Here is a 27632-nt window from a genome sequence, read left to right as displayed (position 1 = left end):
TGAGTTGCAGGCACTTGCACCGAAAAGCACTGTCGCTGTTGCTATGCGCGTCAGAAAGTACTGTAATGTAGCCGTACAACAGACCATCGGTAATCCTACTGCATTCTAATATCTCCTATCGCGGCCCGCTACACATATACACCTTTTTTGTGTTAGACCAACCTGTGTTACTCCCGACGTATTCGCGCCGCCCCCCATTTGTACTTCATACTATGACTGATACGCCAGCCACCCCTTCGGACGCCATGCACAACGCGTCGGGTTCCCCGACCGATTCGGCCGTCACCGATAATCGGAAGCGCACCAGCGAACAGGCCTTCGGCGACGAACCCAACCACAATCCTAATAAACAGGTGCGCACCATCATCCCGCATCCATGTCCCAACGGGGATTCGCAGGACCCGGTGTCCACGGATGTAAGACCACCGAACCCTGCCTTAGAGGTCAAAGCGAAGGAAACCGTCGTGCTGAATGTTGTCGACGGTAAAGTAAAAATACCACCGATTTCGGTTTTTTTTTTAGTTGTAAAAACATTGTGCTGATTTCTAAGTCTCGTGATAATGGTTAGATTTGTCAACGGTTTACTGTAGTTTACAAAATCTGTTATGTGTTTTTATACATTATTTAATCGCCTGCGGCAGGAACTTTACCTGTTCAACCTACCCTGCTAGGCCTTTTTTGGGGTTTGAGAAATTCGACTATTGCTCATTTACTCTTTTTTTAGAGATAGCTGAACTTGTGCATCACATCATATCATCACAGCATCACAGCATCATCATATATTTTCATATATTTTACAGCACAGGACAGCATATATTTTGGGAACACAAATATTTTAATATAATAATATTTTTAAGAATTTGATATCGCAGGTGGTGCTTATTGCAAACAATTTAATTATTTGCGTTTTCAGGCAGCAATGATGACAATTCAGATAGCGATAAGCTGGAACGGCAGTCCAGCAAAGAGTCCGTCGCCACGCATGTGTCTGTGGACACCCAGAACGTCTCCGAGGTCGATCCGGACGCTGATGCGGATGAACTGGATCAGCCAGCGGATTTCAGCGTGTTAGCCGACCTAATCGATACATCTGCGCGACGGTGCACGTATCCACAGGTTTGGCTTATTCCTCTAAATGACCCACACCGTTGCGTTATCCATTTATGCACCGTAAATCAAGTAGTACGCTAATTTAAACTTTTCGTGAAATTGCTGAAGTGGTTGGTCATGTTGCAGGGATACGTGAAACGCCAGCTAGTATACGCTTGTCGGACATGTACGCTGGACGTGCTAGAACCAGCCGGAATGTGTAAGGCTTGTGATTCCATCCGTATAAAGCTGCAACAAAATACGGTTGCCTCGGTATTTTTAGGTTTAGCATGCGCTCTCAATTGCCATGACGAGCACGATATTGTGGCACTACTCACGAGAAGGTACGACCTAATTGTGTTGATATATAGATTATCACCGAACTTACCTCGTTGTGACCTTTACCGTAAGCAAAATTCTAAAAGTACCAATGTATATTTTTCCCAGAAAATTTCGTTGTGATTGCGGCAATAGCAAATTCGGCCCCAGAAAATGCCTTATTCAGTTAAACAAGGAACCAACAAACACGGAAAACGTGTATAACGGGGTACGCCATTGTAACCATTTAGATAGTGCGCTTTTTGTTAGTTTTATATTAGTCGTATTTTGGTATACTTTCAGAATTTCCATGGAAAAATCTGCACGTGCGAGAAACCCATCGACAACAACGCTCTCGGGGATGAACATGAGACAGTGCAGTGCCGGATGTGCGAAGAGCAGTTTCATCCGCCGCATGTCGGCGTCGAACCGGAGGAGTTCGGCGAGGAATGGGACGGCGAGCTGGTCTGCACGGCCTGCCTAAACAAGCACCCGTTTCTACAGTTATACTCCAAATATTTCTCCGAAAACCAGTCGGCTCACATTTCGGTAAAAGATCACTTTGTAATAACCTTAATCTCTGTTTCCACATATTATTATTTTGCAAATATTTTTAAAAGTAACCAGTAATTAATACTAAAGCAGGTATTTAACACTTAATGGCCTGACATATTTTTATCCGTTAACGCCTAACTGCATCAATCTGATACAAGTGATAGCCATTGGTCTGTTTAGCATTGCTAGCTAATGAGAGAGAGAATAAATCTGAAAGAGGCACAGGCAGGCTACTGGACCTCTATGCATTCAGCACACAGTGCGCGCATGGAGACCTACTTATGCAGCCAGTACAGGGACAGAATTTAAATGCTCTCTCTTGCGCTGACCATTCTGTATGACAAAAGAAATTTTATTTTCGGATGCCGGCTAGTATTCTCATCCGGCATAAGGACACCATCGCGGATCAGAATTTTTTTCACGATTGTTAGCAAACGTACCATTTTCGAAACGTGCCTGCTAGGAGCGTCGATTGTTTGTGCAGCACCCAGGATTTATCTAATCTGCAAGTGCTGTGCCATTAATTTGTGCTACAAGTTTAACTTACTTCCGGCAAAACATGTATCATCTTGATACATCTGTTTTTCTCAAAAACCATTATCTTTTAAAATTTGCAAAAATGGTTAGCAGTATGCTGCCGGTGTCGGCATAGCATACCACGGAAGAAAAATGCAAAATTTGAGCTTGTACGGTATGTACAGTGCGTTTTTAAATGTGATGTATCAGTTTTACGATATCAGGCCATTAAGGGTTAAAATACCATATTAAGAAATTCTTATAAAATTTGAACATCATTAAATTAAAAAATATTACGTATTTTACAAAAAATAATAATAATTAATAATTACTCAAGTTTAATAAATCGTATAAAAAAAATAATTCAAGGATGTCATATTTAGTACGCTGCATTTTATTCATTAGGAAACAGTAAAGTGTATGAAAGATGAGCTACGGAAAGTATACGGCGAGCAAATTGAAGAGACTCTATCCAGCAAAGGCGCCGTGTTTCCGGCGAAATGGTTCGAGAAACTCTGCCGTTGCACAGATTGTATGGTATGGTTTCGGCATCATTCCGGCGTGCATATTATCTGCATTGCAAATCGTCAATGATACTTTCTCGTAGACGATGTATAAAGACAAACAGATCGAGTATCTGCTGGATTCCGAGGACACCTGTGCGGCCTTCGAGGAACGTGAAGGTCTCAAGGAAATGGAGAATGTCCGGCGGGCTTCGCAGATGACACCGGAAGAGATCTTTGCGCATATCTGCGAAGGCTTCGATCCTGTCACGCAAGTGGAACTAGCACACTGTATGTATTGCGTGTTAGCACGTTTTTCGGTGAACGTTTTTTTATCACCTTGTTCTTTCAGGGTTTAATAACCTTAAGGAAGTTTTTGTGGAGTTCATTAAAACCAGGCTACAAGGCGGCCAAGTAAGTAGGCCACATGTAGACTTTAAAAGAAGGCCACATGTAGTCGAGTAAGAGGTCACATTAGTGGAACTCATTTCTGTCATCACAAAAAACGACATTTGCAATAATATTGTAAATGTACGTAGTTTTTTGTGATGACTTAAAATGACTAATACGTGGAGTGGAAAAAGTGATATTATGGCAATTTAAATATTCATTATGATAAGTTTATTTATTATTTATTTATAATTTGTAATGAAATATGTACTTCGCTTACAGCCTGACACTGTTTTAATTTCTGAGTAATTTTAATTAGCTGTTTTTTACGCGTTGTGTTATCTGTTTCAGACCATAACGGAAACGGATATAGAAGAGTTTTTTCGTACGTTCAATGTGCAAGACGATAGTGATCCCGGAGCACTGGAATGATGCACTGAAAACTATCTTTAACATGTGGTCATTGCGCTGATGTGGAGACCGTTAGTCAGTCGTCAATGATGGTATTTGTTGACTCTGTGTTCTGTTTGAAAGGTTGTTATGTTCTCCTGGCTTTGCTGTGATTTGTGGTTCCGGTTCCAAGCGCTTCGTGATCGACTATTTACGGGGTGCTCAATAAATCGTTCGATATTAATTGCGTGGCAGCTTTCACACAGTAAAAACTTATTGAAAAATAATTCGGCCCATGAAATGTATAGCACACCGATTATGACCGATACTATATTAATTTGAATGCAAAACCAGACAGTGCTTATATTGAGTCAAGTAGATCATACTTAATTATAAGTGACGGCGAATTCTCGGCTCATGATTTGACAGGTTTTGATGGGGTATTAACGGAAAACCAAACAGCTGTTTGGTACAGTCACAACAACAGCCTCTCAACAATTAAAATTGTACAGCAGAAAATCACGATCGCGCTTAGTTGCCGCTTCCGCATGAACGGAACTACAAACGCACGACAAAACTGATGCTGATCGGGATTTACGCTCCGAACTGGCTATAATGCGTCGCATTAAACGACCACACTTGCAGCATACGTCCCTTGTACTCCCGCTCATTAGCCTGCGCCGGCTTTACGCCCCAACAGTTTACTCCCAACCTCCAGGTATCTTTATACGCGTGCCGCGTACTATTCCGCTCGTTGGTCGTATACATAAACGCTTTCTGCAGTGCGCCGTCCGGATGGCACGCGGCACTTTCCTGCTGCCAAGGAACCACGGGGCGACCGTCTACGTGAACCTGCCGGTTCACGTAGCACACGTGACCTGGATAGGCCAGTCGGTCGTCCTCTACATGCCCGGCCGAACACCACTGGGCGCCGGCAACCCAGGCCGCCTGGACTTTGCAGGGTGGTGGCCAGTTTGGCGTTGTATTGCTGACAGATCTCGCGGGCTTCGTGGCGCTGGTAGAGGATGTAGTCCTCGCGGCCACGGACGTGAAAGACCTCGAGATCGGTACCGCTGAAAGTGATGGCTGGCGTTATGTTCTGATTGCGTGCGTCGTGGATCTTGATGGTGTCGCTGATCTGTGCGGTCGCTTTGGCTAATCGGACGAGGGAGGTGCTTAGTGCGGCGCCGCTTTTAATGCTGCCTACAAAACAATCATTATTAAATTTAATGAATTGTTTCGCAATGCGCTTCTGGTGAGCATCACGTGCAGATGGTAACGGTGTACTGAACGTGAAAAGCGTTAACGCGAAAAAATAAAACAAAGCCTCTTTCTCAATTTTTTGTGAATACACTTAAGTTGAAGCGTAAATTCAAGACGCATTACATTGTTTAGGAGTTATGCTGTCTAGGAACACGGAAGACGGCAGGAAGCTTAAAACATTTACGATTGACCGAAACTTTTCATTTAACGCTTTTGCTCGTGTAAAGCTTAGGATGGCAGTTGTCGTCTGACGATTTTACTCATCTAGTCGTTGCGCCGAACGCAGGTTCAGGTTTATCCTAAAAGGTCACTAGTTGTGAAAATTGGAATACGCGAGATTTACCAGTGTTAATTCGCTTTAATTCCATCGGTCGTGCCTTGTAGATTTCACCTTCGACGACAGATTTACCACGAGACTCCTCCAACGCCTTCTTCAACTCCTCCACTTCCTTCTCACTTAACTGCTCCTTCTCCTGCTCTTCACTTGCACCCGCGCCCACTTTGATCTTCTTGTACGTGACACTAGCATCGAACTTCCACCCTGAATTCTCCGCTTTGGCCTGTTCTTTTTTCAGTTTCTCCCGTGACTCCTTATCCAGCTTCCGTGCGACCTCATTCAGCTTCTTCGTCACTTTATCGGGACGCGCATTGTCGTCATTCCAGAACACAGAATCCCAATTGTGCTCCTCGAAATCTTTAGAGCTGCGCGTAGCTAATTTAAGTGCCTCGTTGATCAGACCCAAGATGCTTGGCTGACTCGCATCGCTGACGAAATCCGCGTCCTCAATCTCCGTCGCCTGGATGTTGGTCATAATTTCCCGCTGCAGTGTATTCACATCATCGGCGGTTAAATAAATGGGGTCTTTATTGGGGAGTTTCTGGTTAATCGCGGCGTAGAGGAACTCTTCTCCACATGCTCCGTCGTCACGGTTATCCGTTTGGCGCTACTGCTCTGGCTCTCCAAACTGTAATGCACCCGCACATCCGCTGCGAACTGCTGCGGATTCTCTTTTATATGCGACAGACTCGTCACGCATGTTTCATTATCCCGGCAGATTATCAGGAAGGTAATGACCGACGGTTGGTTCGCCACCGGGATCCAACGGGTAACCAACTGCATCTGCGGTTTGGCGCTGACGCTACTGATGCGGATCTCCTCCAGTGGGAGGACGGTCAGAGGAACTCGCTCGATCCAGTCTGCTCCATGATTTTCTGTCGGATGTGCGCTTCGTACTCGCGATCCCACAACAGCACCGGGATGTGGATCTCGTAATTGTTGCTGAAAGGATTGAGGGCGATCGATGGTGCATCCGCGCGCATTGTCAGCGCCGGTTGGTAAAAGTAACGCACGCGGTCATCGGTGCTGGTGGGTCTGGCGCCAGGGGCTTGTTGGTAGATGAGAACATTGCGGTTTTCGTAGGGTACCGTCATAACGTACGAGTGCGATACTTGATACTGTCCCCAAGCCAAAGCGGTCGGTTGGATGGGATTCGTGGTGGTGGCAGCGAGCACATTTCGACGGAGCGTCGTATCTGCAAATAGAATTAGTTTACCAACAACCAACAAATTCAGCGATAAAAAAGATTTTGTGAAATAAAATTGTTAATATATTATCTTCCGTTTGCTCGTACAGTTTTTTACTTTATTGAACGTTTGAACTGAACGCATCGATGCGACAAAAGCGAAAATGTTCTGTCATTACCACGTGAAAATCGTACGATGTTTACTACAGTAACAATCGCATTAACCTTTGTCGTTGCACGTCTTTATAAAAAAACGTCCGACGGAACTATCGAAACAAGTGATTTACAAAGCATAATATTGAAACTTACTTGTCGGGGAAAAGGTCGGAGAGCATGGTTCGGCGATGGACTCTGCAAAAAAATAAAGAAACATAAGACAGTGCAACAATCAAGGAATTAGGAAAGCGAGGTCCTTATACAGACACAGCCGGTATAGCGTCAGCTGTAAAACTCAGCGGATCCTTACGTTGCTTTACTTCTACAGGATCCGTTACGAAATAAACAAGTAATATGACAAGTATCAAGTTTAATAGAACAGCGAATATGAGAGCCACATAGGCGCAAGTGTTCTTGTCTTGTATTACAGCAGCCTCGCGTTCCTGTGGGTCTTCCATAAACGAAAGATGTTAGTTACAAATAGTACAATGTCATAATGTCAATCAAAACTTTACGGCACTCCGATTACGGATGTAGGTATTTACTTACTTGATACGAGTCTCAACGTAGCTCAAGATAGCCTCAGATTGTACAGAGCCGATGCTGGAGAGTAGTTTATTTACTTTTACTTCCGTGAATCTTTGTTGCGACTCCGTGGTAACGTCGTCATATTTTCACCTTAAAAGAGCACGCAGGTTGTTGCCTTACGCGAATCAAAAATACGTAAACAATGAGATGCGTCGCGAGTTGGCGTAAGCTCAGGTTTTATCTAACACCTAATGCAGCCTGCAAACCACATGAGATTTCGCGACCTTTTTAAGTTTATTTTGTAATACTTTTACACTGTGATATTCCATGGCTGGTCTGAGTGAAAAGGCCACAATAAGGCTGGTCCGTGTGCTGTTCGTCGTCTCCTGTGTCGTCAATATTGTTTTAATAGGGGTGATTGTGGGAATGGCCCTAACCAGGCGCCAGCACTGCGATAACACCCACGGTAAGGAGTCTTTCTGGTTGTGACCGTTCAATCCTAGTAAGTAATTGCTTGAATTTTAGACTGTCTAAAGTTTAACGCATTAAAATTATCAGTTCAAAATTAGCAACAGTTCAAGAATGTTGTACAATTTAGGACCATTTCCCCCTCCCGTGACTTATTTATATTGCGTTAAGCGTGACCAAGCGATGCTGTGCACAGTCGTAGAAAGCGCAAGCATGTGAAAGTAAGTGCGACACACGTGGCGCAGTAGAACGTTTCCTGACTTCCGAAAATACTGATTTTCTAGTGTCACCAGAATGTAAGCCCAGCTTGATGTAAGCTCAGCTGGTCGATTGGTCTTGCGAGGAAACGGGAACGGGACCATGTCCTAAATTGCACTTCAACGGAACTCGTAGTTAAGCTGAGAAGACCTTCAATAATTTGATACCGATAATTTAAAATTAATGAATATTTTGAAAGTATTGAAAAATTAATACGTAGATATTTTTCGCCGTTATTTGTCTTCACTGCATGGGAAACGGTTTTAATAAATAATCATTATTTTTTTCCTTGTCACTGCAGGAGCAGCCAAGCCCACGAATAGGAGCGCAACAGCTCGAGGTAAATTCATAACCGGTTGTGCCGAAATTTTAGACTAAGTTAGAAGCGGTGGTCTCCTTGCAGAAGGCGCAGATCCGACGGCGATCTACTGGGGCCGTTTCGAACCCACCGCGACCGCAATCCAAGCCATTCCCTACAAGAACTTCCGTATCCGCATCTTCCAAGCGGCGGCGGCGGTCAACCCGAACCCACTGAACAGCCGTAACGATCTGTATTACTTCACTCCCGCGGTGATCTTAAATGCCTCATCCGCCGTGCATTCCAACAACAAGTTCGCTGGCAAGTACCAGGTAGAGTTCTCCATCACCATGTGGGATGGCGACTACCTGGATTTCATCAAGAAAACTTTGAGTGCGCGACTCAACGTACCGAATCCCAAACTGCGGATCATCCCGATCGAGGAAGTGCGCATCGACCTGGTGGGGACCAGACTGGCCCCCAGAATACGAGATCGATAACAACTGGCGACCCTATTCCATGGCGCCCACGTCGGTCAGCTTCCGGATCTTCTGCGCAACGAAGAACCTATGCCTGGATCTGAGGGATGACATCCAGAACTCGCCCCGCCACTTCGCCGCCGATCTCGTCATGTACTTCAACCTGCAGTCGAAAAGCAGCAGCGCCCGGAGACTCACGGTAAACGTCGAGCATGTCCGCAGCGGGAAGTTGTTCACGGAGATGCGGACGCGGTTCACCGGCACCACGGATGTGTACCTGAACGGTGACGACGCCAAGCAACTCACGTCAGAAATCGCGACGAACCTTGCTGGCGGCGGAGATCTCCGACGCCGAGTTTGTCGATCAGCAGAATTCCCGAAACTGATGCAGCTGATCGAGACCGCGCTGGAGATGACGACGGAGTCGACGAAGAACTTCGATGCGCGACAGTGGGGTTCCGTGTTCTGGAAGGACGAGAACGCCCGTCCGGATAAGGTGACGTACCGACTGAATGATGCGTATTCAAAGTTGAGTACGGAGTCCAAACTATTGATTAAGGAAGCGTATGAAAAGAAGGACGGCACGAATACCTGCTTTAACCTAAAAGGAAAGTATGAAAGCGGAAAAGGCGACGGAGGGGATGACGGAGGAGAAGAGGAAGATGGCGGGGACGAAGCGCGCCAAAGAGCGTATCAGAACGCCAGTATCCAAACTGGGGAGAATTTGGACGACTCGTTTCATGCAGTGCGACAGGCGAGCAACAATTATGAAGATTGTGGATGTCCTGCGATTGACTGTGTAGGAAATAATTGCGAAACTGTCCCCAAGGTGCCACCGACGCCGCTGCCGACCACAACCCGCCGCACTACGACACCCACAACCACGCCCACACCTTCAACACGGGCTCCACGACCGACACGCGCTACGACGACACCGGAGAGCTCCGACGACGATGAGGGAATTCCGACGCAACCGAAGACCACACAGACTACGCGGAAACCGGTGACGACCACAACGGAGAAGCCGGAGAAAGAGAAGGACCAGGAGCGGGATATTTCCGGATCGCTCGAGGGTTGCATCTCCAAGTCGACGGATGTCAAGGATAAAAGCGCCAGGAGGAATTTAATCGCGCGTTCCAAGAGAGCAAGAATTACTCGAGTTCCGCGGGGAGAAGTTCGAAGTGAAGACTATGAACTTGCGGCGGATTAACCTGGCCTCCTTGGTCAGTAAAACCAGTTTCGAAACCAGCTCCATACGACTCTCAACGGCCAATGTCGTCATGAAGAATAACATCAATGTCGACGACAGTAGTTCTGTAATGGCTGTGACGGACACGCTAGCGGAATCTGTTGGCTCAATCGATAACGGCAAAAGTGATTTAGGAAAGGATATGCGAGAAGTGTATTACGTGCGGGCTAATATCACTAAAGTTGGGTTCCACTACTCACATGCCGTGCATTTATGTAAGAGTTTAAGTGCGCGATTGGCCACTGCGGAAGATATGCGGTGGGCGTTTATTAACGGCGGGGATTGGTGTAAAACCGGGCACGTTGACGCTGGAGACGGGACGGTTGTGTCGATGCATCCCAGTCGCAGTTGCTCCTCAGTTGGTGGTGGTGGTGGGGAAGCTCAGGAAGAAGCGTATGCTCCGGAGATGTGCATTGCGGATGCGGTGAAAGTGAAGGCGGCACTTATTCATGAGACTCTCCCAGTAACGCGGACAGACGAAAAAAGTGAGATTGGGTTTCTTAATGGAGTGAATTGCTATGGGATAAAGCCGGCGCAGGGAGACGAGGTGTATTATTCTGGGGTGCGTGTGTTCATTGCGGAGTTCCAGAGAAGAAAGCAATATGCTCAGCCACTACCAAGCGCGTAGATTGCATTCTCTGATAGTCACTGCAATGTTTGCAGCGGCAGAAATGTACAACGAAATGTACTGGCGGAATGTACGACGGGGCTTATTTTTGCCCCCAGAGCTCGCCCAGAGGTTTTGATCGACTATATTCATGGATGCAAATACCCGCTTTCGTTGAAAATAACACTTGTATGCCTATTTTGTACAATATGTAGTATATTCCTGTTCTTAGAATCAAGTGTTAGGACTTCGCAATCTCCAGCAACGCAGCTCAATAAAAAAATCCAACTGGCACTTTGCATTAACCCTCAAGCGCTCCCGAAGGAGATACGAGAATACGCATATGCACGGTAGAATACGCATACGAATGCGCATATGCACGGTAGAATTTGTAACAAATGCACAGTGGCCATATCTACTCCCGCACCATGTAATTCGAGGTTTCCGTTCGTTTGTCAACGGGCATTTCCAGTTCTTGCTAGTGCCCGCATCATGCATATAGTACCGCAAAAAAGCGATTGCACTTTCCTCGTAAAGGTAATCTTGGCGCTAACTTCGCGACTTTTATTGGTGTTTTGCCTTAGGAAATAGCAACTGAGCAGGTAACAGGTGCCAGCGCCAATGCTTCAAAATTTGTATATTACGTAGTTTCCCAAAGCCCCTGAGTTTGTGACTCTAAACTTTTCCAAGCAACAAGACTAGTATTCGGTTTATGAACTAGGTAATTTCGAAGGGAAACTAGGTAATGCGTAAACATACGAAACAGTTCTTGACGCGCACACTAAAACTCATGATGTTGCAGAATGTCATAATCAGTTTGGCTTTCTCGTTGGCATTAGGTCAGTGCATGAAGACAATATTCAAATGTCTGTTGTCAACTTTAGGAAATCTATCTACTGACTCTACTGACAGTATAATTTGAGCAGCGGAGATGGTATAATGCCACACCACCTACGTTTTGAGCAAGCTAGCAGTCACACGGGAACCTAATTATTTATATCAAGTACGAGTAGCTACGTCGTCGCATCAACAGCATCGACGGGCTGAGCTATTGTCTAATGTCTACCGAAGGCAATAAACGCGGTGATCTGTTGACTTCAGAAATGCTCGAAAGCCACATGGGTTACGGACTCATGAGAACCCGTTTTTATGCCATCGGGAGTTAAATGCTTACTCGTTAGCAGCATTGCTTTTTTTTCTCCCCAGAAAATCGCCGTAAAGCAAATTACTAATACTGTTATGGTATTAAGATAGACTAATCCAAACAGCAGTTTTATTGGTGACAAATCATATTGATTAATTTTGTTTTGCAGGGGTCATAAGAGAGATACTTTGTGTAAAGACGGAAGGATCGTATAATGGAAAAACTGAATGCTATACTTGCGACGGTAATAGAATAACGTGCAGTGCAAAGTGCAGTCTGTATTACAATTGTCAATTTGAACACGGTCCGGTTGTACGAATAGTAGTCATGTCGAATGTCGATTGTCACGACTCAGTGGCTGGAAACGCTTTCGGCTTGTTTGTAAACACAGATCCGCGTTACTAAATTCCGATAGGCTGGAGTTTATCAGCAGTGAAAATCAGCGTTTTCCTGAGCGGTTGTCGGATTAAAGTTTGTCGGACCTGTCAGGACGGATGAGTCCTGAGCTCACGTCGACCGCCACTGGAGCGAATCTGCCTGGTTGGCTTCCAGCACGGCTGTCATGGTCTTTGCCAAGTTGCCAACATTGCGGCGCTTTGCCAACATTGTGGGCCCTATACAGTGTGCTACGTGGATTACACTTGGTAGCCGGCGGCTCGATTCCGCTCCAGTGAATTTTTTGGAAATTAAGTACTATTTATGGTTTCCCAGTTGCCCTCCCTTCGCTGAGGTCCCCACGGGCAGCCATTCCACATGTATGGCGGCCTCTGTGATAAACCTTTAGATCGTAATATCTTATGACTGCGACATTGTATCAAAAGCTCGGTGCACTGTGTAGCGCGTTCTAAATCTGATGCTGACAGCGTAAGCAAAACTAAACAGGGTCTGGGGATAGCTTGCGAGCTTGATACAGGTATCTTTAGACTAAAATCTACTATCGTGTTAGGTTAAGCAACGACGAGATCTATAGTTGCTGCCGCTCCTGCGGAGCTCTATCAACGATCCATTGCGAACTTGACATAGTTTCAGATTTCACCACTCCACCGGATACCTCTAGGACTAGGCAGCCTATGTCAGCACGGTGGCTAATTGATCATAAGTTCATAACTAATCTGTAATCAGCAACACCTCTTATTGATAAGTGGCTACAACTATTTACAATGATGATAAGTGATAGCATCTTTTTGATAAGTGGCTACGCCTTATGATGCGCAGCATGAGCTCTTAACTCTGGCGGGTTACGCATTTGCTGCTACTTTGTAACAAGTTTTTGCTTACTACTTAGTATCAAAAGGTAGCAAGTGGCAACAAACGATATAAAGTGCGTCAACAGCAAATTGCACGGCTTCCCAAGTTTTTTCTGCAGATGCCTAAATCTGCGGGTGCGCATTCTAGGAACTCAAGACTGCACTAAGTGGGATGGAAGCGAGAGGGACGCCACGTCCTGTGATAAAGGCTCGGAACAAGCGTGTTACGCCCAAATTGTGGCGTATCGAATAAAAGGCGAATCTCAAAGTAAGTGCTACAAAGAACTTGTGCTATTTACCAAGGCCAAGTTTGCAAAATCTTTTCCATTAAAAAGCAATAGGTGGAAAGAGTCACATTTATGTGTGTTGATCGTATTTCACGGTATTTCTACAGTGGGAGCATCTTAAATAATGCATTTTTAAAATACAGCCCTGCTACACCAAGTTCGAACACTCCTCAAAAAATTATCACAAGTCATCCGTTAAGAATTAGAATAGCATTTCATTTCTGTATAATCAGCGTATGTGTCCAGCAACTTCTGCATTTAAAGTTTTTACACTGGAAGCATGCCTCGAATTACAGTGAGGTCGAAATTAGAACGGACCAGCTTGGAAATACGGCTCGACTCATCTGCTGGGATGCATCTCCCATTTTGCAATTCGTTTAAAAATTCCACACTTTTTCTAGTCTAGATTAGTTAGTTTCATGGTGTTTTCCAATCAATTCTCTTGCGGAAAGTGCGTAAAACAGCCTTATTTCAACTAAGACTGCATGACTTTGCAGCATTCCTGCGGGCACCGTCAAAATGTAGGATGACCTTTTACTGGCGCTTCCGTACAGCCGTGAGCTGTCATAGGTGTCTAAACTTGATAAAATTTTGTTTATAGATGACTATGCGTCTACTTAAATATTTTCATTTCCACAAAAACCCGATACGTTTCGTCCCAAAGAATTATGACATCAATCGTAACATTTTTTAGACACTGCTTTGTTAGGTCTTTCTCCCAGTTGTCCGGCACTTGTATCTTCCCGCCTGTGTGGTAGATAGCTGTTGATTCATTAAGATCGTGTAACTTGATCCATGTTTCGCCCCTGGAAACGATCAACTTGAAATCATCCACTTCTTTGCGATAGGCAACCGCATTCTTCAGCGGGTGTGTTATAAGTATAACATACAAGTCCATGGGAGACGAACTTTGGTTTGAGGTCACTTCGAGGACCGATTGCGCAGGGCTGAGTTGTTGAACTGTAACGAACACCCTTCGGGTAGTTTTGCAGTTTCCAGAAAAGTTAAACTTAAAAATTCAGGTTAGTGGAAGTTTCTAGAGGGGCAGTTACAAGCACCCTAAACACCATCGATAACACCGAAACTCACTAAACAGAAGAAATACGGCTGTCGGCGCCGCTGAACTAAGACCAACTCGGTCTCAACCGTTCTAAATTTTTTTAAATATTTCTTTATTCTTCCTTCAATTAAGGCAGGCCGACATCGCCGTTCCAAACCACAGTTAGCTTGATTTGCGCATTTAGTAATATGAACGACTCGTTCGCATTACTAATTGTGTAAAATATGCAGTTTAGTTGACTAATATTTTTACGCACGAGACAGCCATTACTTTTGTAGTGAGGACTTCAGTGGGTCGAGGCTGCCAAAGAAATCCAGAAAGAACACCTGTTTGGGGTCCTTACAACGTCGACACACCAGAGCTTCTATCTAAAACGTATTTCCAGACCGGTGCCTTGATGGATTACGTAAAAATCGTGCAGATAGTCTGTACAGAGGATTTATGTAACGCGTTTCAGTTTAATGTACCAGATGCACCAGTAAATATGACGTTCTAGCTGTTTATTATTTTACTGTTGGTCCGCTTCGGTGATTTGTTTCTCTGAAACAAGACTTACGCTTTTAATAGGATCAAGTTCGAAGTGAACGATCAAGGCTGTTAATCCTCGAGCCACCTTTGTTTTTACAAATTAAATAAAGAACGCTTTAGAGTGCTTATGAAAATGTCTCGCATTGTAATGGTACTTTAAGGCACATTTTAGAATAAGTAAGTACAATCCGCGTGCAAACAAATTTATTTCCAAAAGTTAAAAATACAAAAAACAAAACTCATAACAAAAACATTTCCACTATCCAGTCCTGGTCGGTGATAGCAGTCGTTGGACCCATCACGCATACCGACTGTCCTCGTTGTATTAAGATAGGACGTCGCCGAAAGAAAAATTTGTTTCGCCCGTTTCTTGCCAGTGGCCATTCCATACCGTTTCCAGTCTTCTACACCAGCTTCTTAGTTCCGTCTCCCCATGATCCGTACATTTTCGACAAACGCTGAAATAAAAAGATGATTTTTTGGCTGCAGGCAGCCATGTTTTCCCGGTTTTCGCTTTTTCGTACGCTTCGCTAATATCCGGACTTTACAAAGTGCTGTTCAAATGCGAGTCCATCTACGCACTCCCCAATCCACAGCCAACGGTTTTCCACGCTTCTATCGTACAAGTGCGGCCTCGCACGGCCTTCTGCGATCTTGCGACCCTTTCTTTCACGGAGTGGCCTACCTATTGCCTCTATTCTAGCTGGAAAACCGGCCGTCTCCATACCACAACTGACTTTCCTGCTTATACCCTGTGTGTTGAGGCAACTGTGACATTTTAAAGCACAGCCCATGACGGGGCCAAGTTATCGACCAACCAGCCGCAAACGTACTTATGAGGAGTTAGTTACGAGAACAACAGAGAACAATTTTACATTCTCAGATGCAACGCGACACATAAAACAACGCGTTGTTCTTCAGCAGATTACCGAGGCATGGTACAGGCACTGCAGACTCGTAAACCAAATTTACGACCAAATCTGAAAGAGAACTGATACCACTTTCAGATGAGTAGAGGTCAATCGTGCAGTCAGCCTTGAAAATGTGCAGCACTGGAAGCGTTCTTCAAACTTTCTGGACGGGACGCATCGCATCAACAGAAGTTCATCCGTGCCTGCCGCTTCCAAGCACGAAGCACGCGTGATGGCGGTACCATCCGTTACCGTCAGCGACACAGCCTGCAGATCAGTCGGTGCAACGAAGATGCTAGGGCCAAGTAGGCAGATTGTTCCAGCCTCCCGGTGCGTCCGTACCAACCCATCTAACAGGACTACTTCTATAGATACAGACCGTTCGGTAGGAGACCAATCTCTACGAGTAAGAATTGATATTATTATATTTTAGCACATTTACTAATTTAGCACATTTACTAATTGTAAGATTACTAATTACAAAGATTGCACAGAACAGTGCTGTTTGACTGGCTTTTTTTAAATTTTAAAGTCCGTAATCGAGCTGTTTTCAGCATATTCTTATCTAAGAACTACGAGGAACATAAATACGTTTTGCCAGTCGAGCCACCGGGCAACCGGGATCTGTTAAGGCGTCGAGGTGAAAGGACATATCACACATGACACATTGAGCGAACGTTTGTCGCGTTCTGGCTTGACATGTGTCCGTCTTCCTAACTGTATTACGATTGGCTTCTGCAGTCACTTGGAGGGCGAGAATGGATTATTTATTGGCTTTGTGACCTGTGCGAAGCGCAACAAGATTGCTTAGGCCGCTTCAGCTACGGCATTTCCAGAATGTGTTGGATCTGTGATGTTTGTATGCTGATTTATAACTTAGGATGACTCGGTAGGCAACATCAACAGCTTTTGTGCGCTCGGAAGTTGCTATGGCGGAAAGGATGATATAATCCTAGGCTGCTTCTGGAAAAATCAAGTTTCCAGGATGTACTCGTACACTATGGTTTTACTCGTTATTTTATTTTGCATTTGTCGTTTAAGTAGGCTCTGATGGCCGTACTATTATTCTTTCGTGTAAATAAAACTTTGATTACCTTTTGTTAATAAACGTCGCGTAAATAAAATAATTTAGTTTCTGATACAGAAGATAACCCTGCTTTATGTGTGAACCAAGGAGGTGGAGTGCTACGGCCTGTATCGCCATTATCAGCTGCATGTACTGGGGTGCGCAATCGCTTCGATGCTAGCTTGCATTGGTTGTTCACATTACATGTCTCAATTTCCAAGCAAGGCTTGATGCAGTATGGTAGCTCAACTGCAAGTGGTGTTGGTATGCCAGTGGACAGATCAGGTTTCCGAAGTGGCCTGCTCTGAGCCGCAGAGTCTTACATGGCAAAAAAAATCGGAGTCGTACTACGCGAATTCCAGGAGTAATTAGCGAAAATTACATTCCGACCTGTGGAATTTTGAGTCGTAGCGGCGGCAGTCTTAAAACTTGAAAGGGCAGCACAGGGTATGACTGCGTGATATACTCGCAGTCTTGCACTTTGCTAATGGAAAACAAAAATAATAGTTTTTAAAGACCAAAACTTTAAGGGGAGTGTGCGCTAAGCAATTCCGAGCGATTACGATTCCGATTAAGACATTTCCTCGGAGAAATTTCTTAATCGGACAACTTCTTAATCGGTTTGTTAATCGGACCGATTAAGGAAATTCGGGAATTTTGCAAATCGGAAATTTTTTAATCGGTAGTGATTAAGAAACTTCTCTAGGAGGTGGCTTGAAATTGGCCAATAGCAGCGTTCTGTGAGTCGAGTCACTTTCAGTGACTCGGGCAAACTCTTAATCGGTCATGTTTTTAATCGGTTTCTTAATCGGTTTTGGAGCTTAGCGCACTCTGCCCTAAGTGCACTGAACTGACACAAGCACACACAGTAGTGAGATGGCCAGAAACAAGGAATAGTAGATGAAATGATAGAGTGATCAATATCACACACACTGACTGACACATGCTAAAGTACAGCAAAACAACATCTTATATCCAACTCACGCCGCACACACGAAGACAGACAGTGAAACAAATTCGAATAAATCGTGTCAAGATCAAAATCCAGGTTTGGTAATAAATGTGTTAGACACCGTCGCTTCTCAAATTTTCGCTTTGTGTATGTCGGCCGAACAACCCTAAGCGTATAATTCAAATTCTTAAAGAGTCTTTTGCAGTATTTTATGCTGGCTTTGATTTCAGGCATGATAAGAACATGGGAATGCTATTCATGTTCTGGCTCTGGGGACGACTGCAAAGGGGCCTATGAGTATCATAAAAAGACTTGCGACGTTGGAACTACGACTTGCACCACAATCCGGCATTATAACATGGCAATAAACTTAAAGATGTACGTCAGAGGTATGACTGCAATCCCGAATGAAATTGAGATGATTTCAGAATTCTCAAGTGTACAGTAGTGGCGAGATCTCTTGTAGTGCACCTGTGCAGGCCGGCGATGGTTTTTGAGTAGTAACCATTGGTATCTGTAACGGTTACACCGCGCCACAGTATGTGGTTGGCCATGGTGCGGTGAGAAAAAAAACACGTTTGAGAGTTATAAAAAAGTTCCTTCTGGCAAACATTTTCACCGGACAATTGAGCCGCGTCCTTGGGCCTGCATTACCAAGATCATAGCTTTGTGGAAAACGGTTATTGAAAGCCTTTGAAGTAAGTGTTTTGCAAAATTTGTTTAAAAGTGATCGTCCAGAAACTGAGGTAAGAATCAATTAAACTGAGGCAAGAAACTGAGCCAAGATAATTTTTGTAATGTTTTGTTTAACTGTTTACCATCTGCGCCGGAAACGAGTCATACAGTCCACTGCGGCAATTAAATTGCTGATTTAAAAGAAAACTAAGCAATTTTCCGTCCAGGAATTTGCTTGGGTGGCAAACAGATTTTCAAACGGGAAAATCAAAAAGCCCGTTCAGCCTAGCGAATTCTCAAGTAGGCACCAAGGCCTCCGATTGACTCTTTGACTTGGAAAGTGGTTTTGTCGTTTTGGTTCGTTATGTCAACCCTTGGTTAAAGGACTACGTTTTTCGCGATGTTGGCCTGACGTATCAGCAGTGGCCCTACAACTTGAATCTCAAAGTATAAGTGCACGGCGGCGCACGTGAAAGAGCAGCACACATATTATGGAGGTGGTGTTTTCCCAACATACCGAGTACTGCGTACTGCTGTGCACTCTGTGGTAAAAGTTCTGCGAGCCATTATGTATAGTTATCAAATTGTACCGGTCAATAGTCATACACGCCATTTTAAGACCTGCCAAATGTGGGCTTATGCGGGCTTCCGCAATCTGGAATTGGCTAATGCGAACTCACTAAGACTTTTGAAAACGAATCGTGTCTAAGTACGGACACTTTTTTATTCTTTTAGCCTTGGAAGCTCAGGGTGTAATAAGCACAGGTTGCTGCTCTAATGGCGGGGGCAAAACAAATGTGAGAACTAATTAGTTAACAATAAAATGAACGGTTTTTGAGAAATGCAGAAAAACTGAAACGACAGGAGCCCCAGTCTAGAGCTTTTGCTAGCTCTACTGCACTTCTGGTGAACGTTCGTTATGTATACGTATTACGTATTTATGTAAAATGGTGTTAAGTACGGAAGAACAGTTCACCGTTTTTGAAGGGTGACTACAAGTGGGACATTTTAAAAATGCGCCATTAAAATTAACACTAACTTACTTTTTTATTGTTGGCGTTTTGCACTATGATAAAGTTTCACAGGCATAATTCACATCTCTATCTTTCTATTTACAGATAAAGTTCATTATGCCCGGGACTGTGGAAAAGGTTACTTTAGTCGCGTATGGATTGATGCGCAAATGCGTACCCGGTCCCTTGTCGAAGCAGAAATTGCCATTTGCGGTTCTTCTTTATGCAACGGGCAGGGAGAACCGTATACTACGCCAAATATTACCTTTCCTGAACGCTTTAATGAAAGCTCTTTAACTACTACCACTGCAAAGCCTTAGCAGTAAATATGCAAAACTGTATGTTAATATTAATTTGTTTCACGCTTCTCGTCTGAATCTGGTGAATTGCCGCATAGGATGAGCAAAATTTCTTTCTAGTGTTTCTGTTTCTGACCGCAAACAGTTCACGCGCGCTGCGCGACATGAGAGACGCATTGTGGCAGACCTTAAGAAAACGTTTTTGCTTCTCAAGTGCGAAAAGGAGTAAACAGCCTCGCAGTGTAGCCCAGTCGGCAGATTTCAGATAACGTCCTAACTAGGATTTCCTTGAAGAAAAGGGCTACCCTTTCTGTTCTCTGGCCTTGGCGGATAATCTTCAATGGGAGCAAGGTTACGACTAAAACGACAATTTTAGTTACGATGACGATAATTAATCAAACTTTTACTCAAACAAATTATGACAGTTCCAACTAAAATGAGCAAGCAGTAACCTACTGTCTTTCAAATTCATAAATAATAACTGATTGGCACTACTACAGCAGTACCATGCAAGCACTTGCTCACAGCGATATAATACTGCATATTAACTGCCATACATTCTGCTGGCGGCCCACCGCGCAATGCCCTCGTTTGGCAAGCACTTTATGCAGTATTTACAATTTTATATTGTTTACAATTACAATACCCTTTCTCAAACGAACTTATGGTGCTAGTTGCCTTTGTAGTTCTCTGCGTGCTGTCAGTTAGCCTGTGCAATGTGCATGCTCATTAACCACCTTTACCTTTGTATAAAGTGTCAGGCTCTCAGTAGGAGCACATTATGGCTGTGATATGCTGTAATTGTCGTATTGCAAATTAATACCACTAGAGACTAACAATATTCAAACTAGCGGTAATAACACTAAATTAAAACAAAAACACGCTGTGATATGATCCACTGGTCCATCTGCAGAGAGTGAGCCACCCCGGTTGTTACACTGCACAAACTGAATCTTTAAAAGTTCCGCTCGTCTGAAACATCTTTCATAAAAACTTTTTCACCCTCTGTAGCATAGTACAGTACTACGTCCGTGCTTACGCAACTGACTGCGCCACTCTACAGCAGTATAGTACTGTTGATAAAAGTACTAGTACTTACTTACTAAGGGTACTCAAACATCCTTTACGAATGGCTCTGTAACTTAAAGGGGCCAGATCCTTTAACTTTTGGCTCCGCCTCTGCACGACCATTGGACGAAAGGCTCTATAATTTTCCTCTCTTAAAGTCCTTTTACTTAAAGTACCAAAATCGTTACTTTTCGTTATAGGGCCCGCTGAATTGGAAATCGCTAGTGCAAACTGAAACGGATCCTGCATCTAATAATTTAAGCATAGTTGGAATATACACTATGCTTTTATGTGCAGATATCTTTTGCGGACTACTGAAATGTGTTTCCAATGGTCTTAGACTTTCTGTCCTCTTGTGAAGTGGGATGCGTAAACACCCATTCAAACCTAATTTATCATTAACCGATTTAGAGAAGTATCATTGGCTAGTGAGAGTTAAAGAGAAATCGCATCTATAACTTATAGAGCCGTTCGTAAAGGATGTTTGAGTACCCTTACTGTACTAGTCATCAGTCATCTCAAGTACGTACTACATTTATGGTATTACCCAATTGTTTACAGCCTCTGGTTTATAAGCAGCATCGTTACCATGGCGAAAATAGTTTTAAGTAAGTCATTGTAACTTATTGGAGAAATGTTCCTTTGAAAGACTGCACAGCATAATTATGTCAGCGGAGAAAACAGTGACGACAGCTGCGAGTTTCAGCTAATTGTGCTTACAGTGCGCAAAAGCGTAGTATCGCTTTTAGGGGATTTTTAATGTCATTTAACACTGCTTTACTTAAAACGTTATCTAGTTATTATGTTATATCACCGACCCGAAATGATTTGGTTATTGGCTCCGATAATTTTGACTCTGAACTGTCGAAGTATGTTGTGAGCATAAAATATACAAACGCGAACCACGCATTCTTCCTTTGAGTTTGAGCAAACTATCATACTAAATACGATGTTGCTCAAACTCAAAGGAAGAATGCGTAGTGCACGTTTGTCTATTAAACAAAATTTTTGTTTAATAGACTTTAAGAGTCGTAGACCACTAATTGTCCAATAGACCAATTATCGTCCGCGTAATCTGTAATTCACATGGTTTTTGTCTTTCCGTGTTCTTTTAGGGGTCGCATCAATCATGTGTTATGAATGCACACGCTCGTCTCCGGCTACACAACAACATCTGTGCCCCAATCAATACGCTAAACAAAATCTGAGCGCTTATGTCAAGACACAGTGCAAACGCACAAGTTACTGTGCAGAGGTAGCCTACGCAGTGAATCAAGGCGACGTTAAGTACAGTACGTAACTATTTACCTAAAATCTTAACATAACTGAAGCGGATTTTTCTCGTCTGTAGAAATGCCTGCTAAACTAGTCGCACACGCTCAGGACAGGATGTATTTTTTATATTCATCAAACACTTACAAATTACAAATCGAAGAACATTTATGTAATCCAAAAATTAAAATTACATTTAACGCTTCCGCCACATCCATTGTTCCGAATACGAAAGCGACGTTGCCTCACTGAAGTTCCAGCAACCCAGGATAAATACTCACTAGTTGATGATAACTGACAAAGACAAGTCCGTTTTAAAAACCGGCGAACACCGTAAGCAGCACATAAATCTCGCAAAAAGCGCATAGAAAGAACTGTTGGTGCAGTGGCTACAGTATGTTATACTGTAATAACAGATTCAGTGAGTGAGAACACTTAGAAATGATAGAATTCTTAATGGCGTAGCGCGCTGCAGTAAAGCAGATGACTCAAGCAACAGTTTTCTTTATTTCGTTGTAATAATGTTCACAACTTTCTATAACGGGCTTGTACCTGTAGTTGCTAAAAAATACCAAATTGTTTTTAATTTGATTTTTTCGGCAATAGCCAAATCTCACCACAAAAAGTTCGCAAAGCTTAACAGCCAGCGTATCTTATCGTGATGCAAGCTTTGCTATTAAAAAATCAAACGCAATCGGGAGTGGCGAGTTTAGGGGGGGTCCCGGGGCAAATGCCCTTACCCCGTAAACCAAAGATACTTCAAACTGCGCAATGGTACCCCATTGGAAAACTTTACTCAGAAATTTCCGGTTTGGACGTACTCTTCCTCTTTCGTAACACGCTTCCTGGTGAATAAAAAATTACAGAAATTCAAGTACTGTACCCGCGCGAGTTTAAGAGACATTAAACAGTGTACAGTAATATCACCTCGGCCACCCGGTGTGCTCAAAGGGCATTAAAGAAAATGCACTGAGTGCGGCATACACAGTTGTGTGGTAAAGGTACAGTAAAGCAAAAATCTCCGTAAAAGCAGTTGGTATGTGCAGTGCACTGAGTGCAGCTCTATCTTACCAGGGCACATAGAGGGGCTTTCCATTCAGAAAAATCTGAGTTTCTGCAGAAAGGTATTACACCTACGTAGTATATTTTAAAAAAATAATTTCAGCTGCTGTAATCAAGATGGGCGCAAATCAAAAGCATACCCATACCACATGGCAGGCACGTGCTACGAGTATTAAGTACAATACCAGCACAGGCTTTTACGCGTCGCAGTCATTTTGCGGGCACTGCCGTACTAGCCATTAGCCGTGGGCTCTTGCATCTGCCGATCATCTAGGCAAGTGAAACCCTCGTGCAGTGGTCACTGCCAACGCTGAATAATAGCCTGAATTATTAACTTTCAGAACTCAACATTTTCTGGTGTTTGTGTTGCTAATTAGCAAAAGAAATTTGTTGCATAATGTGCAAAAACAAACATGATAATAACACATTTTAAATAATAAAAATCTTCGTCGTGGGTGCGCCGGTGGGCCGCCGCTTAGGCCGTCGGATCAAGAGGTCATCCCTCCGTCTCGTAAATCACTCTGGCGCCGCCTAACGCGCTACCGCATTACGCGTCGCACCAATGACTGCGACGCATAAAGCCTGTGCTGGTATTGTACTTACTAGTATGTGGTATGGGGAAGCTTTTAATTTGCGCTTGGCCACACCCATCTTAATTATAGCAGCGAAAATTATTTTTTTAAAATATGCTACGTAGGTATAATACCTTTCTGCAAAAACTCAGATTTTTCTGAATGGGGAGCTCCCTGTGTGCCCTGGTTAGTGCAATGAAATACCTAGTGTCTAGTGAAATAGCCTCGTGGTGTGGTGTTACCGTGTTAGGTAGCTGTTCAATGTTCACTGTCATTTTTATGTCACTGTTACTGTTCACTGTCAATTAAAGGCATATTCTTGTGACAGCACTAGTGTGTAGATACACTGTATCTTTAAACTTATTTAGAGAAGTCCCTCAAACTAAATCATTTAAAAGACTTACGCGTCCGGCGGATGTATCGGTCATTAAAACCGACAGAACGGTGCCGTAAAACAAGCTTAAGACAAATTCTTCTGTTGCAGAAGACTTCCGAGGCAAAGGCTGCCTCGGCGATAACGATCTGTAAGTATTTTTAGAAGAACACAGGTAGTATCGTTTTGATCTTTCTTTGTGCTGCCGCTAACGACCATACAGATCTGTACCTAGTTAATATCTTGATGGTTTGTTGCCAGAATTTCAAATGCCCCTAGCGTTCCGAATAATTTTTTCGAATTTTGTTTTCAGAGCCAGCCAATATATGGACAATCCTAGTCCAGGATGCAAAGTAAGCGGTGATAGCGAAGCTCCATATGTTTACTGCTTGTGTAATACTGACCTATGCAACAACCGAACTTTGGATGAAATAATGGCTTCCCGATCCGCGTACAACTTACTGCATCCCGTTCTTTTGATTTTTTATTTTGGGTTCCATGTTGAAGCGTTGCGCTGGTGAAAATGTGTGATAGAGCATGCGCAGTCTAACTGCCTTGTGCACTGCAGTTAACTACAGAACAATCAAGGAATAAGCACCGTTACATTTTTTAAGATGTTCGAGTTATCAATCTTATGATAAGTAATATTTGGATACCGCGTAGAATAGATATAAGTATGTGCATATCAGTCGGCGACAGTGCCACTTGATGGGAAGAAAGTATTAACTTAACAGTTAACTAATCGAAACAAAAGAGGTTAGTTAAAATCAGATATATCGTCCAAAAGTGAAACATAATCTAATAATCTTGACCATTCAACAGCTACTGCGCGATATCTGGAAAACTGGCGCCAAGAAATTTCAGGTTTGCATCTCTGTTTCTTCAGTTATCATTACGGAACAACGCCGTATGTAACCATTGTTCTGACTAACAAAAAATTCATGTGCACTAAAACAGCTCGTTTCGGTGCGAAACGGTCTTCAGTACGAATAAACTCGATAAGATCCTCTGGCTTGGTAAGTGTTCGAATAAACTGAAGCCATGCCGCTGAAGGTGATGCATGTGATCCCCCGGAAAAGTAAGAACTCTCATCACGTGGTCCTAACCCATCTGCCTTGGATCGAATTGTGCTCAGGCTACAGTACTCGGTTTCTGGTGCAACTTGCAGCCCGAACGTGATATCGTTTCCCGTGTTGGCCCACGCTTTCCACTGTGAGCGCGGACGTTTTTCGAAATTCTCTACAATCGCTGCCCTTACACAGGCATCTCCTGCATCACGGTACACCACGTTTACGGTTTCTGCCACAGCGGTAGGTTTCTTAACCGTATCCGGCCAGAGCAGCATGTCTCTGATGCTGGGGTCGTTGTCGAATTTGGACGTATCGTTCCTTGCAGAAATAAGTGCCTCGAATATCCCAAACAGTTCCTTCCTCTGGTTCGGGGTAACGAACCTGGACGGCAGATCTTTCATTACTTCGTTCATTATCTGCTCGAACCAGTTGATATAATGTTCATAGGGCATGTATATGGCGTCAACGTCCCGAAAGCGGTAATCAATATCGCTGTATGTTGGGGAATTTCGAATGTGGCGCGAAGTAAATCTAACCTGTTCACCCCCTACGGATGTCAGTAAGAGAATGCATGCTGCAGGCAGTCCGCAGATGTTGCGCGAAGTCCACGTTACTCCATAGAAATGGCTAACTTCTGCCCAAAGCCAGCTTAACATTATTAATCCAAATTGAATGCAATGGATGCTCAGTAATTTAAAGAAAATGTCATGATACTGAAGTTGTTGGTTTTGTTCACAGACAGCACTGTACTGGCTTTTGGTTGCTAATGTAAGTACAAAGTACTAAGCATGCTGCACATGTATTGACATTCTTTGAATGCTGAGGTTATCATAATAATTGTTAATGCCAAACTTTTCGGTCAGCGCCATCTGAAAATTAATGCATAGCCAACGCGCTAACCATTCAACTGGATTGCGTTATATAATTAATTTTTATTGTAGCTTGTGTACAGGTCCATGATCGTTTCGCGACATTTTGTTTAAAAACAACCTTCAGCTAACTTTACCGTGTCTCAGTATTCAAGTTAAAAATCTCGATTATATCTTTCTGCTTTGGGGAAGCATGCGGTAGCTAAAACAGTACTGTATTGCACTGCACGTTACTGCCGCCCGCAACTACAACTTCCCTCTTAATAAATGTATCTGAGTACGTACGTACATAGCACTGACGAAATAAGTTTACGTAAGCGACGTTGAAACAGTCCCAGATGCCGCCCGCCAATTTTTTAGAACTCGTTTTGCATAGGTTTGTGCCTTACCGTTCAAGAAGTGACTGCAATCGCTCATCTAAAAGTTTTGTAGTTAAGGGATTTGGCCCGGTACATAGCACCAAATTTGTATACATCCACGGCAACTTTCGCTGTCGCGCACTCCCAAGCACTTTTTTGCATTGCTTTATGCTATTTTGTAGCCAAAGAATTAGTATACATAGGCGAAAAAACCGTTTGCGCGCGCAACCTCCGGTTCGGGAGTTATGAGTGAAATAAAAATTCCAAAAGTTTAAACGCGCGGAGGTGTACCAAAAGTCTCATTATGAACCGATGCTCTTCAAATTTTGCATGAAAACGCGCATTACTATGAAGACCATTTTGGTACCGAACCAGCTTTTTACCATTTTATTCAAATTTTAAATTAATTTTTAAAATTTTCAAAATTCATTTTAAAATTTGAAAAAATTGGTAAAAAGCTGGTTCGGTACCAAACGATCTTCATAATGTTTTCGTAAAATTGAAAACTTCGGTGCATAATGACACCTCCACCATTTGAGATTTTATTTCATAATAACTCCTGAACCGAGGTTGCGCGCAATTCACTACGTATACAAATCCTTTGGCTGCAAAATCATAAAAGTAATGCAAAAACCGTGTTTAGGAGTGCGCGACAGCGAAAGTTCCCGTGTATGTGCCCGAATTTGGTACTATGTACCGGGCCAAATCCCTTAAAGTTTCCAGAAAAAAATTCATCTACACTTTTGGCCTTACAGTAAAACCTCCTCTTACGTACACTCCCACGTTACGTACACCTCTAAATTAAGTACGAAAAATTTTGTACCGAATTACTCCGTGAGCTGCAGTACAGGGGGGAACCTCTACGTGGCGTACACCTCTGCGATGCGTACACGTACACCTTTTCTCCGTACCGCCTAGGCACTCGACTGTACGCAGTCACCCTGGTAATGCGTACACCCGTACCTTAGACTTGGAGTTTTTCTAAACTTCTAGTGGAAAAAATGTGAAAATCTGGAAAGCATCAAGGAAGCTAGCTCAAATTTGGTACGTGGTCTCTTGCCATGGGCTTAACTGTCATGCTTTTTTCTGTCTGGTTGTGCGAAAGTAACTTCTCTACCAGTTTACATGCATAAAATTTTGAAACTGATGCAATTCTAAAAGTAAATTACATAATTACTACTGCAGCACGTATAATTCTATGTAGTATGTACACAG

General features: G+C 43.5%; 5 protein-coding genes across 9 annotated transcripts; 4 read left to right on the top strand and 1 right to left on the bottom strand.

The window, feature by feature from the left end:
* Nucleotides 1-70: 70 nt before the first annotated feature.
* On the top strand, nt 71-4012 carry LOC129600445 (putative E3 ubiquitin-protein ligase UBR7). The gene is made up of 10 exons (XM_055498951.1): nt 71-483; nt 914-1116; nt 1237-1309; nt 1373-1433; nt 1537-1636; nt 1711-1956; nt 2884-3015; nt 3086-3272; nt 3334-3395; nt 3723-4012. Exons 1-10 carry the CDS (start codon nt 213-215, stop codon nt 3801-3803), a joined length of 1416 nt encoding a protein of 471 aa, XP_055354926.1. The 5' UTR covers nt 71-212; the 3' UTR covers nt 3804-4012.
* Nucleotides 4013-4082: 70 nt separating this feature from the next.
* Nucleotides 4083-7342, bottom strand: LOC129600447 (uncharacterized). Of its 2 annotated transcripts, none has more exons than XM_055498957.1 (4): nt 7253-7342; nt 6857-6898; nt 5368-6556; nt 4083-4964 (listed from the first exon to the last, which is right to left on the bottom strand). In XM_055498957.1, exons 3-4 carry the CDS (start codon nt 5834-5836, stop codon nt 4504-4506), a joined length of 930 nt encoding a protein of 309 aa, XP_055354932.1. In that variant the 5' UTR covers nt 5837-6556; nt 6857-6898; nt 7253-7342; the 3' UTR covers nt 4083-4503. The 2 variants fall into 2 exon arrangements, with proteins under 2 accessions (XP_055354932.1, XP_055354931.1); XM_055498956.1 differs by lacking the exon at nt 7253-7342 and adding an exon at nt 7014-7242.
* LOC129600446 (uncharacterized) lies at nt 7317-10882 on the top strand. Of its 3 annotated transcripts, XM_055498952.1 has the most exons (5): nt 7317-7697; nt 7830-7920; nt 7984-8091; nt 8259-8297; nt 8361-10882. In XM_055498952.1, the coding sequence occupies exon 5, from the start codon at nt 8775-8777 to the stop codon at nt 9942-9944; it is 1170 nt and encodes a 389-aa protein (XP_055354927.1). In that variant the 5' UTR covers nt 7317-7697; nt 7830-7920; nt 7984-8091; nt 8259-8297; nt 8361-8774; the 3' UTR covers nt 9945-10882. The 3 variants fall into 3 exon arrangements, with proteins under 3 accessions (XP_055354927.1, XP_055354928.1, XP_055354929.1); XM_055498953.1 differs by lacking the exons at nt 7830-7920; nt 7984-8091; XM_055498954.1 differs by lacking the exons at nt 7830-7920; nt 7984-8091 and having other exon boundaries at nt 7317-7733.
* Nucleotides 10883-16763: 5881 nt separating this feature from the next.
* Nucleotides 16764-20011, top strand: LOC129600462 (uncharacterized). The gene is made up of 3 exons (XM_055498985.1): nt 16764-16991; nt 18016-18174; nt 19579-20011. The coding sequence occupies exons 1-3, from the start codon at nt 16928-16930 to the stop codon at nt 19791-19793; spliced, it is 438 nt and encodes a 145-aa protein (XP_055354960.1). The 5' UTR covers nt 16764-16927; the 3' UTR covers nt 19794-20011.
* Nucleotides 20012-21487: 1476 nt separating this feature from the next.
* Nucleotides 21488-24830, top strand: LOC129600461 (uncharacterized). Of its 2 annotated transcripts, none has more exons than XM_055498984.1 (4): nt 21488-21709; nt 21956-22132; nt 24234-24270; nt 24433-24830. In XM_055498984.1, exons 1-4 carry the CDS (start codon nt 21643-21645, stop codon nt 24638-24640), a joined length of 489 nt encoding a protein of 162 aa, XP_055354959.1. In that variant the 5' UTR covers nt 21488-21642; the 3' UTR covers nt 24641-24830. The 2 variants fall into 2 exon arrangements, with proteins under 2 accessions (XP_055354959.1, XP_055354958.1); XM_055498983.1 differs by having other exon boundaries at nt 24231-24270; nt 24433-24798.
* The last annotated feature ends 2802 nt before the right edge of the window (nt 24831-27632 follow it).

This window comes from Paramacrobiotus metropolitanus, unplaced genomic scaffold (genome assembly GCF_019649055.1).
Source record: "Paramacrobiotus metropolitanus isolate TYO unplaced genomic scaffold, Prichtersi_v1.0 Parri_scaffold0000178, whole genome shotgun sequence".
Lineage (NCBI taxonomy): Eukaryota > Metazoa > Tardigrada > Eutardigrada > Parachela > Macrobiotidae > Paramacrobiotus > Paramacrobiotus metropolitanus.
This window is presented reverse-complemented; position numbering and strand designations above follow the sequence as displayed.

Bases quoted from the DNA above. Each gene is read 5' to 3' on its own strand.
- LOC129600445 (XM_055498951.1), top strand. From the start codon at position 213: ATGACTGATACGCCAGCCACCCCTTCGGACGCCATGCACAACGCGTCG. The intron at 1,434-1,536 runs GTACGACCTAAT...TATTTTTCCCAG, and splicing joins GTGGCACTACTCACGAGAAG to AAAATTTCGTTGTGATTGCG. The intron at 3,396-3,722 runs GTAAGTAGGCCA...TATCTGTTTCAG, and splicing joins CCAGGCTACAAGGCGGCCAA to ACCATAACGGAAACGGATAT.
- LOC129600447 (XM_055498957.1), bottom strand. From the start codon at position 5,836: ATGACCAACATCCAGGCGACGGAGATTGAGGACGCGGATTTCGTCAGC. The intron at 4,965-5,367 runs GTAAATCTCGCG...ATTGTTTTGTAG, and splicing joins ATTAAAGCGAATTAACACTG to GCAGCATTAAAAGCGGCGCC.
- LOC129600446 (XM_055498953.1), top strand. From the start codon at position 8,775: ATGGCGCCCACGTCGGTCAGCTTCCGGATCTTCTGCGCAACGAAGAAC.
- LOC129600462 (XM_055498985.1), top strand. From the start codon at position 16,928: ATGTGTGAACCAAGGAGGTGGAGTGCTACGGCCTGTATCGCCATTATC. The intron at 16,992-18,015 runs GTGCGCAATCGC...CTTTGATTTCAG, and splicing joins TATCAGCTGCATGTACTGGG to GCATGATAAGAACATGGGAA. The intron at 18,175-19,578 runs GTATGACTGCAA...TTCTATTTACAG, and splicing joins CTTAAAGATGTACGTCAGAG to ATAAAGTTCATTATGCCCGG.
- LOC129600461 (XM_055498983.1), top strand. From the start codon at position 21,643: ATGTTATATCACCGACCCGAAATGATTTGGTTATTGGCTCCGATAATT. The intron at 21,710-21,955 runs GTATGTTGTGAG...GTGTTCTTTTAG, and splicing joins TTTGACTCTGAACTGTCGAA to GGGTCGCATCAATCATGTGT. The intron at 22,133-24,230 runs GTACGTAACTAT...CTTCTGTTGCAG, and splicing joins TCAAGGCGACGTTAAGTACA to AAGACTTCCGAGGCAAAGGC.